Consider the following 22,297-nt stretch of genomic DNA (forward strand, 5'->3'; position numbering starts at 1 on the left):
AAATTCATGTCTAGCGTACGTGTATTACGAAGCAATTATGTTAAATTGCACACTACAAAGTATCGCATCAATATGTGAAAACATTGCAATTAATTTATAATTGATAAAATAGGCTAATTGACTATATATATAATTTTTTTTCACCAATTATGTGATTTAGAACAGTGGTTCTCAAACTTTTTTCACCAAGTACCACCTTAGAAAAAAATTGTCTCTCCAAGTACCACCTTACGACGCTATTTTTTAACCAGTATTAAAAAATAGCGTCGTGGGCCTAATTAAGCAGCTACAGGTGTGCACAGTTTAAAAACGATGCAGATTAATTCCTATTATTAAGAATATGTATTATTGTCAGTCACTTTAAACATTTTAAATAGTCTGAACATTAACTGTGCTTGCAGGTTTAAAAAAAAAAATTAACATTTTAGTTAAAATGTTTAAAGGTTCATAAAAAAAAGGCGCTGTTCTTAAAAAGTAAAAAGAAAACATCTGCACTTAAATCTAAAGTATTCATAATAGCCTATTCATCAAAAGCTGGAAATGTTGCTTGGACCTCATAAATATGGGCTATATGTCATATTCATACACTTTTAGACAAATCTTGAAATGTTAAATGTACAAATGACAGGGTTCATACAGGCACAGCCTAATGAAAATCAATTGCAGCACCTATTTTTTTTTTTCAAGATTGACATGCTATGTATTGAAGACCTGAAATGTATTCTCAGCAACCCATAAAACATTGCATAGGAATAAATACAAATAAAAACCATTAATAATAATAATAATACTAAAAATATTTATTAATCATATATTAATAATATAATAAACCTGCACTTAATGATTGTGAAATCTTTTTTGTACTCAAGGAAAAATACTATTACACTGCTAAAATAACACATTTTTTTGTAAATAATACTAATATTAGATAAAAGTACAAAGTACTCTTGTAATAAGTACTAGTTGGTTACTTTTGAAAAAAAAAATCAGATTTTCATTTTGAAATCACTTTTTTAAGTGTAAACCTGATTGAATGGTTTAATTGCTTAAATCTCAAAGCTACATGGATAGGAATTTGCACTAACAAAGGAAGTATGGTTGATTTTTCCTTTCATGACAATTAATCTTTTTTTCAATAGCACTGGCAAAACTACCAAATAAACTTTAAGGCCATAGAGACACTTTTTGCCCATTTTTTAAACAATATTTTCAAGCTTTGAAAGGTTTAATTAAAGTATATGGTAAAAATATTTAAATTTAGCCTTTTATTTACATATTTTACACTATTTTTCTTTACAATATGGCAAATTTGTTTCTTAAATAGCTGTACATCACATGTAGATTTTATTTTACACTTGATCTTAATCTAAAATACAAAAAAAATAAATACAAGTACACTTTCAGTAAAAAAATAAAACAAATGACTTCATTTTACTTGAGGTATTTGAAATATGACAACACTACATTTATCTATGCAGTGTTTTAAGAGCCTTTTTTAAGAGCGAGTCGACTGGCTGTCGGAGAGCGAAACGTGTATGTAGAAAATCAAAAAGGCAGGAAATATGTCCGCGGTTTAATTACTCTGCTAGACATCTCTATAGTGAAAACATCCGAGAAGCATTATTCCAACAAAACTTTTGTTTTTAAGTTGTTTTTTCTGTCTCTGCAACACAGAAAGCCTTTGTCCCGCCCTTACGTTTCACGCGACTAGAAAAGGTGGACTGTGATTGGCTACTTTTCATGTCAGTCAAATCACCCTTCAGAATCAATTCTTAAACTTCGGAAACTGATTTTCAGCAGCTTATGTCACAAAGCACTAAAGTAAACACTCTAAGCACAGCGTTGTGATCGTACACTTCACAAAACAGCCAATGCTGATCACATCGATGTTATATTACGCATCAAAGGATTAAAAGTGTTAATTGTTTCTTTCATTATTTGGCGATTCCTCTGCGTACCACTAGGAGGAGGCCCGCGTACCACTAGTGGTGCGCGTACCACAGTTTGAGAACCACTGATTTAGAACATATAAAAGCATTTGCAAATGTATACAACCCTTCTATGGCCTTATTAGAGGAAATTGTCAATGGTTGAATCTAAAGAGAACGCATTTTTTAGGAATCACAGTGATTTTCTGAAACACGATGATGACTGGCTTATTAGCCATTTCAGATATCCAAGAGCTATGGAGCTCTGTGCTGAGTTGGGTTCAAATATGGAAAGAGAGACAGCAAGGAGGCTACAAGGTGGCAGGGTGCGCGATGGGTGGTGTATTTAAAGATATTATTCCAGCTTTTTTATATTTTACTTTATTGAGCGTAATTATTTGACTTCATATCAGGAGACTGCGGTTATCCATTCAAAACCTAGCTGTTGACCACCCTCAACTACCCACAATATGACCAAGCGTGCAGAAACAATGATGCCCATTCTAGCACTCGGTCAGTTGTAGAGTGGGCGATTGGGCAGCTGAAATGCCGGTGGCACTGCCTTGAGAGGGGAGAGGTGCTGCTATACCGCCCTAACAAAGTGTTCCTCTAATACATCTGTCTTCCACAGACACGGATACTACTCCAGACAGTAAGGTGTCGCCCACAATTATGGCAACTCTCTCCTCAAAGGGTGTTAATTCATTTCCTGTTCCCCCGCCTGTTCGGTCAACACTTTGACGGTGCACCACTGTTCTCCTCTTAACCTGCACCTTAACATCAGACCATTTCTTTTTTAATTCGTTCACAGTGCGTTTTTGTACAAGTTTTTGTATATAAGGCCCCAGGTGAGAAGGGGAGGTTAGGATATTGACTCCAGTCATGCTGACATGCAAAAACTCGAACGTTAGAAATAATGGGCAGCTAGTTGAGAGAAGTAAAGCTCCAGGGGAGCTTGATCATCTCCCTCTACCCTTTCAACTAGTAGGCAGCTGACTGTTTGGTGTGGTCAACTAGTAGGCAGACCAGGACCCCAATTTTGTCTATACAATGGACGCGTGTTGGTCTTCTAATGTGGCTTCAATGGGCCCCCCTGTCTAAAGATCTGTAAATAATCTTTTTGCTTGCCACTGTGTTATTCATTCATAATCTGCTTTCTATCCACTCGCGAGGCAGTGGCGTAGTAGGTAGTGCTATCGCCTCACAGCAAGAAGGTCGCTGGTTCGAACCTCAGCTCAGTTGGCGTTTCTGTGTGGAGTTTGCATGTTTGCTTCGCGTAGGTTTTCTCCGTGTGCTCCGGTTTCCCTCACAGTCCAAAGACATGCGGTACAGGTGAATTGAGTAGGCTAAATTGTCCGTAGTGTGTGTGTGAATGTGCGTGTGGATGTTTCCCAGAGATGGGTTGCGGCTGGAAGGGCATTCGCTGCGTAAAAACTTGCAGGATAAGTTGGCGGTTCACTCCGCTGTGGCGACCCCGGATTAATAAATGGACTAAGCCGACAAGACAATGAATAAATGAATGAATCCATTTATGCATTTTTATTATATATTATTCAATATGGTTTATGAATATCATGTTTATTATTATTATTATTATTAACTAAATCAGCTCTATGTACCAGCAATAAACAGATTTATTGCTTGATTTGTATGGTGTACAGACCTTTTATTGGTACCTTCTCTTGTTAATGAGCACCAGACCTGTCTCACTCAAGTGAAAATACAAACCACACTAAAGCCATTTTGTATGATGAAACACTTCAGATACTAATAATTTGGGCATACTAAAACACCTCCTCTTGCACAAATTAATTAAGCTCTGTGTGCTCACATCTGTCAGTGGATCACCAGCTTTCTGAAATATAGGCAGCTGCTGGTAAAGATGGGAAAATTCTCATCCAGTGCCCCAGGGATGTGTTTTCTCCCTACCGCTCTTCTCCCTCTACACCAATGATTGCACCTCTACAGACTCCTCTGTCAAGCTACTAAAGTTTGCAGACAACACCACAGTCATCGGCCTCATTTAGGACAGTGATAAGTCTGCTTATAGACAGACAGTTAAAGAGTTGACTGTCTAGTGCATTCACAACAACCTGGAGCTTAACATGCTTAAAACAGTGGAGACTATCGTGGACTGCAGGAGGAACCCCCCTTTTCTCCCCCCACTTACCATGTCATGGACATCAGTCATTTAGGATTCTGGGCACCACCACCTCCCAGGAGCTGAAGTGGGGCACTCACATTGACTCCATTGTGGCCCAGCTAAGACTGTACTTCCTTCATCAGCAGAGGAAGTTCAACTTGCCACAGGAGCTGCTGAAAGAGTTCTACACTGCCATCATTAAATCCATCCTTTGCACTTCAATCAGCTTAGCTACCAAATCTGACTTCTGAATACTATGTCAAATAGTTCGGACTGAGCGAATCACTGGTACAAGCCTCCCTACTCTGAAAGAATTGTACTTATCCAAAGTAAGCAAACGGGCTGGTCAAATTACAAACCATGGTTCACTCTGGAGCCCTTACATCCAGCACATTTGAAGTTTTATCATTTGGTCGATGCTACAAAGCACTGTGAACCAGAACAGCCAGACACAGGAACAGTTTCTTCCCTAAGGCAATCCATCTAATGAACACTTGATCATAATTGAGGAGCAAACACTATTTACACACATACACCTATTTTATTTAACAACATACATAGTTAACATTTTAATTTGCACATAATATAGATATACATACAAAATTGTATATAGTACTATACTGTACATGTGTGTCAAAAATGTATAGTCTTTTATTCCTTTATTATCTGTGTCTTTTTGTCCTGTCACTGTCATTATGTTTTACAACAACAAATTAATTGTATGAGTAAACATAGCTGGCAATAAAGCTCACTCTGTTTTTGATTTAAGAAAAAGCAAAAGAGGGTGACACAAAGCGAGTTGTCCATGTTGTTGTACCTGTGAAATTAATTTATATCTGATACTTTCCAGTTCCTGGTGTGGTGAGAATGTTTTTCAATTTATGAAGTTTGAGTTTGCTTATTAAGATTGCTATATAAAGTTAGCGTATTTATACCAAGAAACAAATTACTCCACAACTAATTTAAAGGACCGTTTATACAGACATAAAACATTCAAATAAAGTTTCATTTAGAGTGAAAGAGCACAAAAGCAACTTATTTCAAGATGGTCAAGATGGCTGAGAGATTTAGGGCCATATCATACACCTGGCAAAATGTGGCGCGGCGCAATAGTTGTTTGCTAGTTTCAGCTTAGCGCAAGAGTCGTTTTGACGTTTTGCGCCACGCTGTTTAAATAGCAAATGCATTTGCGCTCATATGTGCACCCATAGGAGTTCTGGTCTAAAAAAGAAGGCGTATTGAGGCGCATTGCAGCACGTTACTATTTTAAGGAACTTAAATAGAAGGTTCAAATAGATGAGATCAAAGCTGGTCTATTGTCCACCACAGAGCGCATCAGTTGTGCACCTCGCTTACACACTGCTTAATACAGACAGGGTGTACAGCAATACGCAATTATCTTTACAAATAAAAATATTTAAAATATTAAGGATATATATATATATATATATATATATATATATATATATATATATATATATATATATATAGAGAGAGAGAGAGAGAGAGAGAGAGAGAGAGAGAGAGAGAGAGAGAGAGAGAGAGAGAGAGAGAGAGAGAGAGAGAGAGAGAGAGAGAGAGAGAGAGAGAGAGAGAGAGAGGATTTAACAGGGATATATAGCCTATAGGATATATATATAGGATATATATAGGATTAAAATATTACAAAACATTATTTTCTAGCCTACATAAATATAAAAACCAATCTGTGCGTACAAGGTTTCCCTATCCATGAGAGCGAAAGTGAAAGTAGATAATATGAAGGCCTTATCTCTCATTCTCGCACTGCAAATGCTCTGTTTAACTGTTTACTTGCAAGTGAAATGCTTAGTTTTTCCAATTACAAAATCCGTCATGTCCGTCATTAGGTTACTTATGTTAATCATTTTGTTTTAGTTAAGTAATACTTATTGGTAAATTAAATAATTTGTGCATTCATATATTTATATTTGCTTCCTTATATCTCTAAAAAATTTCACACAGAATTTTTTCTTAATTTCTAAAACATAAGTATTATTACAGCATGCAATGTTCATTAAGAATTATTTTATTTTATTTTATTTTAAATATTTTGTTTACAATTAATGTGTAGGATCTACTAAGTATGTTATTTCAGGTTTGTCAAAATTTTGAAAATATATCAGGTTTAATCAAAATATATTTTTAAAATGGTTGTCAATTGTGTTAGGTGTTTGGGTAAAAAATTAATAAAAAACGATTAATTTAAAGGAAATTATATTTGGAGTATAACTATTTAAAGTAACTGTACATGGTATTTTAAAACGTCAAAAAGTGAATTACCTTTTTTACAGTTGGTTTTGCAGAAACTGTGAGATTTTAAGGTAATGGAGATTCATTTAGGAAATTGTGGTGGTAAATGTTAAGTACAAAGTTTTCAATTAATGCAGACAAATGCTCCAGACTTTCAGACTTTTTTTCCCGAATATCAGGAAAAAAAAATCAATTGGAAAAAAAAATTCTTTCATGATTGAGATTTTTAAAACAAGGTTTCTGTGAGAATCATTCTATATACAGTTGATGAACTCTAGGCCAAAAGCCAAATGAGAGTACGTTTGAGTAATTTCCACAAGAGTCAGAAATTAACTTCTATTTTAATGGTGAGATAACATAAATATAATGAACTTCAACAAATTTACAAGGCACACATAAACACTACTGCTGCAGCAAACATTTAGGAAGGCAACTTAAAGTAAATGGTCTTATATAATTGCAATTTGATAAACTTTTTTATTCAATTAAATTTTAATATTGTAGTTCATAAGCTACTCAAATTAGCTGTAAAATCTATTTTAAAGCTAATTTATTTGTAAATATTTAAATGCAAATGTTTTATTTAAAGCCACTATTAATGTTATTGACAACTCAAAACTCTTAAAATATATCAAATTCAAATATAATATATAATATGAACAAATTATAAGCAACAAAAACAAAGTAGTTCCATAGTAGTGACCCAGAAAATAAACCCCACTCATGTCTCAGAGAATGCACAAGTTAATCTTTCCTGCCTGAGTATTTTGGAACATCCCAAACACACAGTGGACTGTGGTACTGCAGATCCCTAGCCCTAACTATTCCAACTATTAGGCCCTGCCAATCTGGAAGCTTTTAAACATGGGTGAACATGGCAGCACACATGGGTAAGGTATCAGAATGAACTGATAAATGAAAAAAAAATCTACCATTCTACAATCCTTGTAGCTCCCCAGACAATGCTGTCCCAATGATGATTTTAAACCCGGATAATAAAATTAGCAGGCAAAAGCAAAATTATTCAGTTTTCCCCACAAGTTTTTAAAGCTAACAGGTCCTAACATTGTCTTAATTAATGCTTAACACACATAAAACTGTTATAATATAAAAAGTAGTCAAGGGTTTCAAGAACCTTTTAACTGTTTATCTCACATGTAGAAAATAGTAATAATAAATAATGGTAACTGTTTAGTTTTGAAATGTAATGTATCATAACTATAATATTTATTGTACTTCCTTACCAGTGGAAGACCTAATCCTGCTCTAGCCCAGTTCACAGAGGACAGTTGTTCTCTGAGCATGTCAGCAACAGGACTAGCCAGGTTTCGGGGTGGAAACACAGGACCCTGGCATGTTGGGCACTGGTATCCATCTGGTGCCGTGTTGAGAGGTTGATGAGAGGCCAACTCATTCAGACACGACCAGTGGAACAAATCTTACAAAAGAATAAATGTACAGACATTTATTAAAATTAATGACAAACATTTATCTAAGAATATACCACATTGAAGCTCCTAATGTAGTCAATTAGTGAAGAATGTTTTTTTTCTGAATTTGTGTTTAAGCACTGTAAGATAGGTCTCATTCACTAATAATTGGATGAGTTTATCAAATTTAAAACTGAAACATCTGAAATTCTCATCAAAACTTCCCATCTAAATCGCAACACACATGTAAGCTTGTAGGTTTGTTCTTAAATTCGTTTTTCTGTTAGTAAAATTAGATTGATCTGATATTACAGCTCAAAAAAGCTTCAAATATAGGGCTTTCCTTGGAGCAGCACTTGTCCAAAGTTAATTCTGAGACAAATTATGAAATAAGAAGAGAAAACTAAAGATAAGGCATGGAAACTAAAAAAAAAAAATTAATGACGGATATGGAACACGCTTTCAGTTCAGAAAATGCAAGTTGCACTGCATTTTTGTTGACTTTAAAAAAAAAACTCTTCGTTTTATGATGCTAGGCCACACTGCATCAACAGTCTTGATGCTCAGGTGTTCCTTCTGCAGAGGTAACTTTTTCCGACTGCAGTGACATCAAGTGCTCCGTCAAAACACGAGACACAGTATGCAAACATGAGATGTGTGTAGTGTACATATAATCTATTGCGTATGTGTGATGTGTGGCATAGATTATTGCGCTCGCATGGTATAAGTTGTTCTTTAATGTTTTCTTAAATTTAAAGTACATTTTAGTACACAATTTTTGATTAATCGAGATTTATTATGTAAACTGTCTATACACACATTTAATGCAAAAAAAAAAAAATTGTAAGCATGTTTAATGAATGAAACCAAGTGCATTTATTTTCTCACCATAACAAACTAGTCGAACAGTATCCTGGGAATCTAATGGTTGGATGCACAAACTGCAGTTGGGGTTGTAATCACTGTCTTGTAGCCACTGTAGGTATGACTGTACAATACACTGTATAAAAAAAAAATCACAATAAACAAACTTTGATTATGAGCTCAAAATATTCTTGCAATGCCAAATTGAAAATCCTGACATCATTCAAAACGAGTTAATTAATGAAAAGCAATAATACCAACCTTGTTGTGATTAGACACAAGACAGTGCTCACACACGTTGACACGGTGTTTAAAGCAAAACAGGTTTGTTACCTTCTTCTTAGGGCACTTGCACAAGCCCATGGTGTCTCCCTATCAAACAAAACATCACATCATTATGTGTGTGATAGATATGTGTGTGCATATTTATATGATCCATATATCTATATTTGTAAAAAGAGGCAGTCAAAATTACAGTTTTTTTCTGTTATGTCAAATTCCAGGATGTTAAATAAAGGTTGTTTCATGAAGACATTTTGTAAATTTCCTAAGGTAAATATATCAAAACTTCATTTTGACGAGTAATTTGCATAACTAAGAACTAAATTTGGACAGCTTCAAAGGCAATAACGTTATTTATCATGTCAATTTGTTGTTTGTTTTTTAAACTGTTAGATTCCAGATTTTTTAATAGTCGTATCTCGGCCAACTGCTGTCCAATGCCAACAAACTAAACATCAGTGGAAAGCTTATTTATTCATGTAATGTAATGTGATGCGTTTATGCTTGCATATACCCTAGTTAACGTTACGTGTTTGATTTAAATTTAATTATAATGTAAAACTGGCATTTAAAATGTAATATACAACATTTAATATAAACCTTTAACGTTAAACATATTCGCTTTCCTTTGCACTTAACTAACGCTAAAGGTAAACAAATGGTCTCATGTTACATCGGAAATAGATAAAAAGTTTAAGATTGATGTAAATATTACTGATACGGGAGCTGCTCGCAAATACGTTGATAAACATATTATTAAAACAATAACGTTACTTCATATATGCGTGTGTGTGCATATGACAATAAAAAAATATCGGATAACAAAATGTTGCAAATACCAAGACAAAGAGATTAACTCTTTCTCAAATGGTTCAGTATTTCTCAAAATATCATTACCACTTCTCCCTTGGTTGCTTTGTTGCCACGTCCTTTCCGCTTCCGTCGCAGGGTAATGTCGTCAGATTAATCGCTTACTCTGGCTGGCTGCTTTCTAAACCATAATGTTACGTCCTAAATTCGCATTATACTACGCCCTAAAAAAAAAAAAGTTTGTTTGTCGGGAATACTTTAGAGAATGGAAGCTTAAACTTTCTTAATTTCACAACGTTAAACAATACCTTTAAAATAAATTATATAAAAAACTGTCTCAATAACCCATTGTCTATATGGAATCTGATCCCTAATTTATTTTTTTCCAAATTAGGTGGATTAAAGTTTTTTTTTTTTAAGTTTAATTATAATATTATGAAAATCCCCATAAAATTGCCCTATTTTCATAGGCAAATGTTATTAACTTGGTCCCTCATATTTAAACACAATGTTACACTTTATTCATACATAATTTGGAATAATAAGAACATCTTGTATAAAAACAAATCTCTATTCTTCAATAACTGGTTTAAAAAATAATATAATTTATGTGTCTCAATTTTTTAACGATAGGGGTTTACTTTGTAACTACTCTGAATTTTTAGTTAAGCACGGAATTCCTATAAGCCCAAAAGACTATTGTTGCTGATGATATTCCACAAGGTGTTTTTATGCTTTTTAAAGGACTTTCATTTCCAATTACTTGTCATTCAGTGGACCTTTGGAAAACATTTATTGGTAAAAACTGCCTATTACTGTGCCTAATGTGATGTCATATTGGAGTGGTTTTGTGAATGATATTTCCTGGAAGAAAGTTTGTCATTACCCCACAAATTTTTTATAACAAACAAAATAAGAGAAGTTACCTTTAAACTGATTTATAGATGCTATTAATCTTAAAAGACTTAAGAATGATATTAACACCAACTGTTCATTTTGCTTAGTGAATCCTGAGACGTCTGTTCATTTATTTTGGACTTGCCCTCATTCAATGACATTTTGGTGTGATGTTCTTGATTTTATAAAAGTTTATGTGAAGGCAGATTTTGAATTTACATATAAGAATGTTATCTTTGGTTTCCATGATTGTGAAAAGGAAAATAATACTTATTTCATGAACCTTGTTTTTTGTTGGCCAAATTTCATATTCACAGGAGCAAGTTTTGTAAGTGTAAACCTTTTTTCCCTAAATTTAAAATTGAAATGAAAATGTATTTTGAGTGTATTGAAGGATCAATCAACTTAAAAGCAATACGAACAAGGACTTTGATTAAGGACTTGGCACTTATCTTGGACTAAATGACTAAAAAACCCTGGATTGTTGCTGTTTGATTCATGACATTTGTTGTTATTGTTTTTCAAGCATTCAATAAAAAAATAACAAAAATAAAAAAGTTTGTATTTTTTTTAATTGAACATACAGTAATGTACAACAACTTGGCATTATCAGTACACCTTTACATTACAAATAAATGGAAACAGGTGAAAAATAAAGAACATATAATGTTACATAAAATAATTATAAGTAAATACATAATTAAATCTAAAAACAAATTAATAAATAAAAAGGACTTGGCGTTTTATACTGTAATTTATAATTTTTTTTTATCAAAGACCGAAGATTAATTGCACTTTTTGTTTTCATTATCTTAAGAGATTTTAAGAGATTTTGTATATGAAAGAATCTCACTGCGTTCGCGTGGGTTTCCTCCGGGTGCTCCAGTTTTTCCCACAGTCCAAAGACATGTGGTAGGCTACTGGTAAATTGGGTAAGCTAAAATTGTTTATAGTGTATGTTTTGCAGATTAGTGTGTGCAAAGGTGTGAAAATACAAGTGTTATATATATATATATATATATATATATATATATATATATATATATATATATATATATATATATAATATATATATATATATATATATATATATATATATATATATATAAATATATATATATATATATATAAATATATATATAAATATATATAAATATATATATATAAATATATATATATATATATAAATATATATAAATATATATATATAAATATATATAAATATATATATATATATATATATATATATATATATATATATATATATATATATATATATATATATATATATAAATATAAATATATATAAATATATATATATATATATATATATATATATATATATATATATATATATATATATATATATATATATATATATATATATATATATATATATATATATAAATATATATATAAATATATATATATATATATATATATATATATATATATATATATATATATATATATATATATATATATATATATATATATATATATATATATATATATATATATATATATATATATATATATATATATATATATATATATATATATATATATATATATATATATATATATATATATATATATATATATATATATTATATATATACACACACACACACACACACAAGTATTATAAGTTCTGGGTGGAGTAATATGTTTTGTGTTTTAATGATGTCTAAGTGTATGTATGCTGTAAAGTATGTTATGATCAGTGTCAAAAATTTATTTCAGCTCTTTACAGTAAAGTAAATTAAAAGTAAATTATCATAATGGTAGTGGAATTAAAATATATGAAAACAGACAGATAAATATGCAGCAGAATACAGACAATAACAAAAATGTGTCGTGATTAATGATTCAATAAAATAACTACAATATGCAGTTAGCAAATTGTATAATAATAATATTATACAATATGTTGTATAATAATAAGACAAAATAATAAATCAATCAATGTGTTAGTTATTAAATGTAATGTCTTTAAACAAAGTTTGTGTGTTCAGTTTGGTAATGTGGTACATCATTATTTTGTGGAAGACAGACACAACTAATAAAAAGAAAGAAAAATTATGATTATAATGCCAACTAAATGTGATTTGATTTACCTAATACACGTTCGCTGATATAGAATAATATAATATTATAAAATGTAATCTTCCATTTCCCAGCACTGAAGTTTTGCAGGCAGGTTTCTTGACGTGTTATAGAGATGTTCTTCAGTTCTCCTTACTTATCTGATCTCTGCGGCTGCGGTCGAGCTCCTTTGGCAGATGTAAGGGGCCTATTAGTCTATTAGTCCTATGACAGAACTAACAGTATGGGATAAGATTAAATGTGTGGAAGCCTTCTCTCACACAGCTGAAAAATGTTGTTTCATAAATCTAATTTTGACTTGACTTTATCTATCTATCTATCTATCTATCTATCTATCTATCTATCTATCTATCTATCTATCTATCTATCTATCTATCTATCTATCTATCTATACACACTTTACATTTAATAAATTAATTTTTTTTTTTACTTTTTTTTTTTTCAACTGTGTAAATTATAACATTTCATCTTAATGTCAAAAAGCACTTCTAAATCATAACTATTACATTCCTTCCCCTTTTTTGTCTAAGGTGGGGGAAGGAAAGTAACAAAGTAAACAAAAATTTAGAATTTAAGGGAAAAGGACCTAAATTAATGAAAATTGTAAAGTTTAAAAACAAAATTTGAGGGAACACTTTAATCCTCTACCTCTGAAATGTGTAACAACCACAAGAGTAACCTTAAATCTTTAGTTTTCATTAAATCAACAATAAAGGATACACAAGTCTTTAGGAGAAGAATTAACCAAAACAAACAAAACTAGTTTAGGAGAACTATTAAGTAATCTAGTCCAGGTAAATGAAAAGAAATAAAACAACAAAGGCTTTCCTTAACTCCCTTACTATGAACAAACAGTAAAACAAGTACAAAAATAAAAACGGCACTCTCTCCCTATTGTAAATCAAATATTCAGACAAAGAAACAATAGTTACCTTTTGAAGACCACACACAAAAAAAATAATTTTAAATAATACAACTACGAAAGCAGACACACTGCCTATAAAGCTCCACAATAGAAACACCAAGTTTTTTCAAAGACAGAAGTTAAATTGAACCAAATAGCTTATTAACTTCTCATGTCACACAACAGGTCAATACCCACAAAGTATGCAATAACCACAAGTCTGGAGCAGAGGAGAAGTGAACCCTCTCCTTGGGTTGAGGCACATTGCTCTTTTGTAGCAGCGTGTCACTGCAGCACGCTCCAATTTATTCATATTCCCAGGGAATTATATATTTTAAAAAAAGAGGTATATAATTAGTTTTAAGCTGTGAATCTATTTACCAACATTGAATTCCCTCTAATTTACAGAAATGCAATTTTACATAAATTCTCAAAAAACACCATTCATACTTTGAAATAAATATTACAAAAATCTACAAAAACCAAAGTAGATTATTTTAAAGCTATAAGTGGGATGTATCTGTCAAGTGAATATTTAGTTAGATTTGGGGATGAGTCTAATAAATGTGTTTTGTGATGATATTGAAACAACATATTTGTTTTTTTCTATATATATGTGGATGCATTATGGTCAGATGTTTATGACCGGTTTACCCAAAGATTCCACACATAAGGATCTTTAATGTGAATGACATAATTTATAAATTTACTTGTTATGGATAGTAAAAAAAAAGATGCCTTCTTAATCAACAACAAAGCTTGGAAAATTCTACATACACAAATCAAAATATTTTAAGGTGAAACTAATATTTTGTGCCTTTTAGAACTGAGATTCTTACATAAATGCCCTTAGGAAACAAAAACAAAAGTGCAATTAATCTTCTTTGGTAGAAAAGTATAAATTGCAGGAAAAGCCCTTGTCCTTTTCATTTATTTTATTTAGTTATTAATTATTTTTATGTAATGCATTATATAATTTGTTTTTTTTTTAATAATGTAAAGATGCCAAGTTATTTGCATTACATTTTACTCAATAAAAATATATGGAAGTCCTAAGATACATTAAAATATTTTTTGTCTTGTTTTCTCTATCTCGACATAAAAAAAGTTCAGTTTCAGCTTATTCTACTATGTTACGCATATCACATTATTTGCAGCTTTCACTTCTTAAAAGTAACTGAAAATAACTTGCAGAAAGGACAATCAAATAAAAAAATAAACAAAAAAAATTCTTTATAATCCAATTCATGCAACAATTTTTGCACTTATACTCTAAAATGAGTACAGTTAAGGGATAATTAGTAAATAATTATTAATTATAATCATATACATTAATAGTCATGAATTTGATTGATGATACATTAATTATTAGCATAATTGGCTGCTCCGAACTCTCTTAATACGTGTTACGCGAATTGTGCAGACTCTGCTGCTCTAGCAAAACACTCATGTTGTTCTTTCTTCATACAATCATTAAGTTACATGTGGAAGATTGTTTTAAAGGCCGAATTAGGTAGAATTTGGTGGTCATACATTGGGCCAAATAATTAATAATATTGATAATTATAAATAATAATACATGAAAGACAAAAAATTTGTGCTCATGATAAAACTATGTTGAGATCACTAGTTTTCTCAAGAAAAAATATTTGAATGCATGGCCTCTTAAGACTTCCATAGTCATAACATGATATAAGGTAAATGTATTCTCACCAAAATACTTTTTTTTTTATCTGAGTACTTTGATTAAAAGTAAAAAGATACAGAAAATACCTTTGCCTGGATGTTTATTATCAGTATATCAATATACCAGAGTTATGTTTGAATGGAAATGTAAAAAAAAAAAAAACAACAACAACATTGTACTGATCTATTTTTTTTGCATCTACAGTAAATCCTATAAATAAAAAAAAAACTATTTAAACATCAACATTTATAATTGGCGGTATGGTTTTACAGTGTTTAGTGTTGCCTCACAGTAAGAAGGTAGCTGGTTTGAGTTTAGACCATGAGACATTTCTTTGTGAGTTTGTCATGTTCTCCCAGTGTTCTCTTTGGTTTCATCCGTGTGCTCCGGTATACTCCACAGTTCAAAGATATGCGGTATAGCTGAACTGGATAAACTAAACTGTCCATAGTGTATAATTGTGTGTGTGTGTGTCAGTGTAATTGAGAGTGAATACGCGTTTCCCAGCACTGGCGGTTCACGAGTTACTGTACCTTCAGTGGTTGCTGCTGGACAGGCATCTGCAGCTCAAAAAATATATATGCCAGAGCAGGGCTTGACATTAACGTTTTTGATCACCAGCCACTGTGGCTGGTAGTTTTCCAACATTACTAGCCACTCGTCTTTTTCACTAGCCACAATTTTGTTGGGAAAATATACTATAATATTATATACATAAATATGACTTTGACATGATAAAATTACTTGATTTAGATTTTGCATTATCTCCACATGCCTCCTGATTCATTTCACTTTTTGTGTCGTGAATGAGCTTGCTGAATAATCATGAAAAAATGGATTATGGATTCATAGCATTACAGTTAGTTTTTATTTCACATAATTTTCAGAGCTCAAAATGAAGGATTTACCAAATTTATATCTCTGACCACACCCAACATAAAAATTTAATAATTTCTTAGCTACAAATTTTAAATGTGTCAAAACAAGCAAAATATAGCTGTATACTATACTTTTTATTTACCAAACGTATGCACAGAAATCTGTCCTGGCTAAAGGTCCCAGATCACCAGTTAACTACACACAAATGGGGAATTAATCTCCCATTAAAGCGATGTTATTGTAAAAAAATGATAATTAAACCAAATTAACACATAAGAAAGCAGGTAAAAACATACCGTGTGATAATAAAAGGATGATCACACACAGAGGAAATGTTTGATCCTTAAATAATCTGTTCAAAGAATGGGTAAAGCGAAAGCAACTGGCACTTCTTACTATAAGCCAACTCTGGAACTCTTGAAAGCAGCAAGACTTTGGGTGCATGTTCATAACTTTTTGTGTAGTCTATTTGAAAGAGAACCGATCACATCAGTTGTGTTTCTAGACACATATGCTTCACGAAAGGAAACGGGAGTGCGCAACCGTTCTAAACAATCGCGCACATCACCTCTGCCGTTAGGGCGAGTGATTATCCTCTCATTCGGAATTCACCTGCTTTGCTCGAGCAAAGTTGCGAACGCAATTATTTTTGTCAGTCGTGCATGCACATTGGAACATCCTTATTGTTGAACCCTGCTTTTAAGAATTATTATCTGGGAAAATTATTTTTAACCAGCCAAAGTGGCTAGTGGGAGTGTCTGTCTTACCCGCCACTGCTGAAATCTACCCGCATTTGGTGAGTGTTAATGTAAAGCCCTGTGCCAGAGTAATTGGCAGTTTGTTCCACTTTGGCAACCACTGATAAATCATGAAATAAGCCCAAGGAAAGTGAGGGAGTGACCTTTAAAATTGTAGACAACATGTAGCTGTATATATTGTTTATTAAGAGTCAAATCAATCAAATCACAATTAAAAGCTTCAGAATCACTGTGGTTTGTTCAATAAAAACTGCAGCAGCAGCCGTAAGAGGGCTTCATTCCAGCCCAGCACATCCCCGTCAGTGACCCTCTCATATAAACCCATGCTTTCTGTGCCCCAGCATAAGTTTATCCTGCCATTTTGGCCATCAGCCCTTGGACTCAAAGCAAGAGTATTGAGCTGATAGCAGAAAAATGAGAAGAACTGTCCATCTGTGATGACAGCCTGAGACACAAACGGCCTGCTCACATCGTCTTCAGCCCAAAAGCCTTGTCAAAACAAAACACATTTAGTAATTAAAGACACAATATATAATTTATCACATTTTCAAAATAAATGATGAGGTAAGGTCCCCAATTACTTAAAATGACACAACAACATCAGGCTAAACATTTTATAACTATCACTTCTGCATTTGTCCAGCTATTTTACCATAGTTTCTACATACAGAAACTGAGAATAGTGCCATTTTAGCTATATTTAAAATGGGAATTTCTCTGGCTTAATACGTCCATGGGATAATGTAATTGCATAACTTCTACTTTAAGACAAATTTCTTAAATATTGTGCCTTTCACAAATTTCACAAATTTCTTAAATATTGTGCCTTTAAAAGTCATTGTCCAACAACAAAGATAAAAACAAGATAATTTCAAATTAGAATTGGTTTTATAAGAATGCTGATATTATTAAAAATGACTAACCTTGATACATAGCCTGAGCCCCAGTCCATGCGAAAAGGCTGGCAATTGCATTTGCTCTCAGTGACACCTCCACCTGATTAGAGAGGCCTCTCTTGTTCATGTTATCTCTGCAAAACCTATCAGGAACAATGTGAAACTGTGTGTGACCATAGCAGCAAGGGTCTTCCAGTTTGGTGCCTGTGGGGTAAAGCAAACCAAACCAAAAACTTAATATATTGTTCACACGAAGCTGTGTGCTACCACAATTACTTTAAGTAGTTTGATCTGGTGGTCAAATTCTTGTTAATAGGTTGTATGGACATGGCGTAATCGTTGGCATGCAAAATTCAGATAGAGGAAAATCATAATTAATACTTATAATATTCCTCCATCTAAATTTTGCCTGTCAACGAAAAATTATTATTAACAATGTTTTTACATATGTTTATATATTATATACATATGATGATTTGAAAATGAAAATGTAGGGTTTTTAAAAGCTGGCATGCTCTCAAACCCTACCCATTCATTTCAATTAGTTTGATCTGATCTGAATTTAAAAGGTGGCTTGCATTTAAACCGTACACATAAACCTACCCCTAATTTGAGGATAACCAAATACTAAAAAATACCAATGTGACTGGACAAATTAATAATCAGCATCCCTTTAGATCAATGCTGTGTTAAAGCAAATGTTGCGCAGTAGAGTTATTTCCTCCCTTGCACAAAAAATATCCTTGCCACATGTATTGCGTTTAGCAATGTTGCTATCTTTTTCACAAAGTTTAAGCAATCTATTGAACTATTGCTATGGGAAGTATCAGTGCTAATTAGGGTTGTGTTGACAGACACAATGCTGAGCTGGCATTGGGGTCCTCCGCCCTGCCCCTATCGCAGCATCATCGCGCTTGTGAAAAATACACATGGCCCCGATTACACTAATACGTCTTAGTTTTAAAATTGCATTTTATAAGAAAAACGATCCTTGTCCACACTGGCGTTTCACCTAGCATTTCTGATAAGCCCTCCTTCCACATTATACCGCTGGAAATGCACATCACGTGACCACACACACACACACACACACACACACACACACACACACACACACACACACACACACACACACACACACACAAAAACAAACACAAACACTCTGTCATGTGCTGTAGCGTCTGAGCTCCAGCAGTTAGCCCAGAGAACAATGAACGTCAGACAGTTTATCAAGTATGTACCGCTGGATGGCGTCTCACTACAGTTGTTACATGTGATATTTAAATAATCTTGTCTCTATCTAACGACTCTTTGGTCTTTTGAATCTATCAGATGACGTGTCACAGCATCAGCACACTATGATTTGGTTATGGGTAAAACAAAGAGCATGCAGGTCAAGTAGTTGAAACATTAGGCTACAAATAATAAGTTCATTATGAATTAATTAATTATTCATAAATAATTAATTCACCGTCGCTTATGACGATGATGCCATCGTCCATTGTAATGTTTCACATTCGACATCGTACTGTAAGGATCCAAAATATCAGACCCTGAGAACTGTTATGGAATTTCATGAGACAAGATGCAATGTTCCAATGCACTTTCAAATCTGAGAAGTGATGAAGAAACCAACTGTTCCACTGTTCTATTCAAATCACTGTTAACAATGCAAACACAGGCAGGAGAAACAGAGACACACTACATCAGGGAAGAATGCAGGAATGTATCCTGTACTTTCACCCCAAGCCCCCCTTCTTGACCCTTATGTTACCTTCTGATTAGAGCACATTTCACATAAAATGTTTAAGGTTTTAATATGGTGTATCTTGCAGCACTATATTCATGTTTGGTATCATTTTAAATGTCTCTGTGTGATTAGTAAAGTGGTTTTAATTTTACAGTAATATTTCACTGGTATATAATGATTTGGTTTTTGACTTCTATAAGATCTTGATAAGATGTTCTCCCTCCTCAGAGATGGTTAAGTCCTCAAATTCACCAGGCCAGGGTTTCTGTGACACCTCTATTGTCTTGAATTTATGGCTGTTTGTTTTGACTTGAGTATATAAGGTAACATGTGGTATAGGACAGGGGGAGGTCTTGTAAAAAGACACCCCATTGCAGCATCTCTGAGACTTATGCTGCAATGTATTTCTCTGGTCAGGTGTGCATCTATAATTCTTTGATTTATCTTTGATTAATGGATGTTATATTGTTAGTCTCATCTCTGAATTGGCTTCCTGATGATTTATTATGTAATTGGCAGAATACAATTTTACCTGACAAATAAAATGTTAAGTTTTGAGAAAGTGAGAAGTGAGAGTGAGAAGTTGAAAATGAGAAGTGAAAGTGAGTTAAGTGAGAAGATGCGCAAACCCGGGGCATGGAACTCTGAGCGATGTTGGTCCCTAATGAACGTACAATTAGAATATCGGACCTCAGAAAATATCAAAACTCTAAATTAAATCATAAATGATGAATGTGATCCGTTCTTACAATTAGAAGTATAATCTAAATTTTAGGATCATTTAAATTGGAGTCAGATTGAATTCGGAGCTAAAAAAACTAATAAAAATTCATTCTAATAAATAATAAAATCCTTTTCATAAGCACTAGAAAAGGCTTACATGCATTAAACCTTCGACCATGCTGTTAGTTTCGTCATTAAGCTAATAGATGGACTCCTACAGTACAATGCCAAATTAGTCGACATCGCCTAACCCTAGAGCTGACTGTAAAGAACTGTCCATGCAGTTAATGAGACGTGGTTGAGGTTCTTGTCAAAAGTCTTGGCAGACACATACAACTGTAAAATGGCCATTCGTCACGTGAGAAGAACTGACAATGTTAGGAATTGATAACAAACTCAAAATTCGTGCATTATACCCAAACACACCAAACTAAACATTAAAGAAATTATAAACATTAAACACTAAACATTAATTACTTCTAAAATAAATTGATCAAAATCCTTCATTTATACTCTTGGAGATGACGTGTCTCAAGTAAAAATCCCAAAAGCTTCACATTGTAAATATCAATCACAAGTAGGGATGCACCGATCCCAATACTTAGATTGGATATCGGTTCGATACTGCATATTTTTGCTGGATCAGGTATCGGCCAGCTGGTACCAATCCAAATCCGATATAAGCCAACTAAGCCATGAAGGTAGCCTATTAATCATGCACTAGAAAGTTGTCATGCAGGCCTCCTATTTCCCAAATATTCTGAAGTAATTCTATAGTTTAACGTGAAGCACAGATGAATATGAAGTGCTTAAATTCATGCTCACTGCAGCGCATCTATCCACTGCGCCTATCAATCATTCTTCATTCATTCACAACTCAAACTGTGTTTGCAAAACTTTCTCCAAGACTATTTGTTCCTGTTAGTTTAAATAATAAGTGGAGAAATGGATTTAGTTTTGCATTAAATCTGTTTATTTAGACCTGCAACAAGGAGTTCATTGCTGTTTCTTAACCATGTTGCACTGTGTCTGTTAGATAAGATCGCATTTGAAACATTAGCGTAGAGGGTTATTACCTGCTCTTCACATACAAAGTAGGTGTACCTGCAATTTTAAATTAGAAAATGCTCAATAATACATTGGACAGATCCTCAACGCACTGATTTCTTCCCTTTGTGCTGCTCAATTTTGAAAGTGTTTGCAGATACCAGAAGGCTGCATGCTGTGTCAATTCAATTCACCTTTATTTGTACAACGCTTTTACAATGTAGATTGTGTCAAAGCAGCTTCACATAGAAGATTATAGTAAATTGAAACAGTGTCACACCCTGGCTCTGCAGATGCAATCTGCATCGCTCCCTAAGATTATTCTCACAATGAGTTATTGTTCTCTCATCCTTCCGACTGAGTTCATTCTTCTGAGATGAATACTTTAAGTCCTGCGAATAGTTTGTAAAGCCAGGCGCATTGTGGCAAAAGTAGTTGATTAAATTAAAAAAAGTAAAACTGACGTACGCAATATGGTTTGCCATTAACAGAAAAAATTATTTAGCCTAAAATAGGCTACTCTGAAACTGTGAATATTTCACTGTAATTTTGTTTATATCATTATTTTATTCAACAGACCAGTTTGTGTTTTGGGGCTGAAGCATACAAGCGGACCTTGTTTTGAACTTTCTCCATCTCACTCACGGCACCACTAATCAAAAATTAAAAAATTTTTTTGGCTTAGCCAATTTTTTAATGGGAATTATGCCAGGTCATCTAATACTAAAGAATTTAAATCAGTTTAGTTTTAAAAACCAGGCTCTTTAATAAATCCTTAATGTGAGAAGAGTGGGGGAATGTGTAAAAATATCCCCTTTGGGCGACCTATGGTGGCAGCTATTGGGTCACTTACAGAAAACATTTTGGCCTTTGTTAATTTCACTCACAACCTTTAGTTAGTTTTTTACCTAATTTTATC

The 22,297-nt window shown here is 33.0% G+C and overlaps 2 protein-coding genes across 9 annotated transcripts in view; both read right to left on the bottom strand.

Moving 5' to 3' along the window:
* Positions 1-9,844, bottom strand: part of zfpl1 (zinc finger protein-like 1) — a 32,139-nt gene extending 22,295 nt beyond the window's left edge. For 5 of the 8 annotated variants that reach the window (XM_087251489.1, XM_087251492.1, XM_087251490.1 and 2 more), the window contains 4 exon segments: positions 9,816-9,844; positions 8,898-9,008; positions 8,661-8,772; positions 7,587-7,780 (listed from right to left, as the gene is read on the bottom strand). In XM_087251489.1, the coding sequence (XP_087107615.1) occupies positions 7,587-7,780; positions 8,661-8,772; positions 8,898-8,999 (408 nt within the window). In that variant the 5' untranslated portion in view covers positions 9,000-9,008; positions 9,816-9,844. 8 annotated transcript variants of the gene reach the window in all.
* Positions 9,845-17,127: 7,283 nt separating this feature from the next.
* The window catches only part of mrps30 (mitochondrial ribosomal protein S30), a 28,487-nt gene continuing 23,317 nt past the window's right edge, over positions 17,128-22,297 (bottom strand). Inside the window, 2 exon segments of the mRNA NM_001089371.1 lie at positions 17,128-17,451; positions 17,886-18,062. Coding sequence (NP_001082840.1) covers positions 17,189-17,451; positions 17,886-18,062 — 440 coding nt within the window. The 3' untranslated portion in view covers positions 17,128-17,188.

Source organism: Danio rerio, chromosome 5, assembly GCF_052040795.2.
Source record: "Danio rerio strain M-AB ecotype USA chromosome 5, GRCz13ab, whole genome shotgun sequence".
Classification (NCBI taxonomy): domain Eukaryota; kingdom Metazoa; phylum Chordata; class Actinopteri; order Cypriniformes; family Danionidae; genus Danio; species Danio rerio.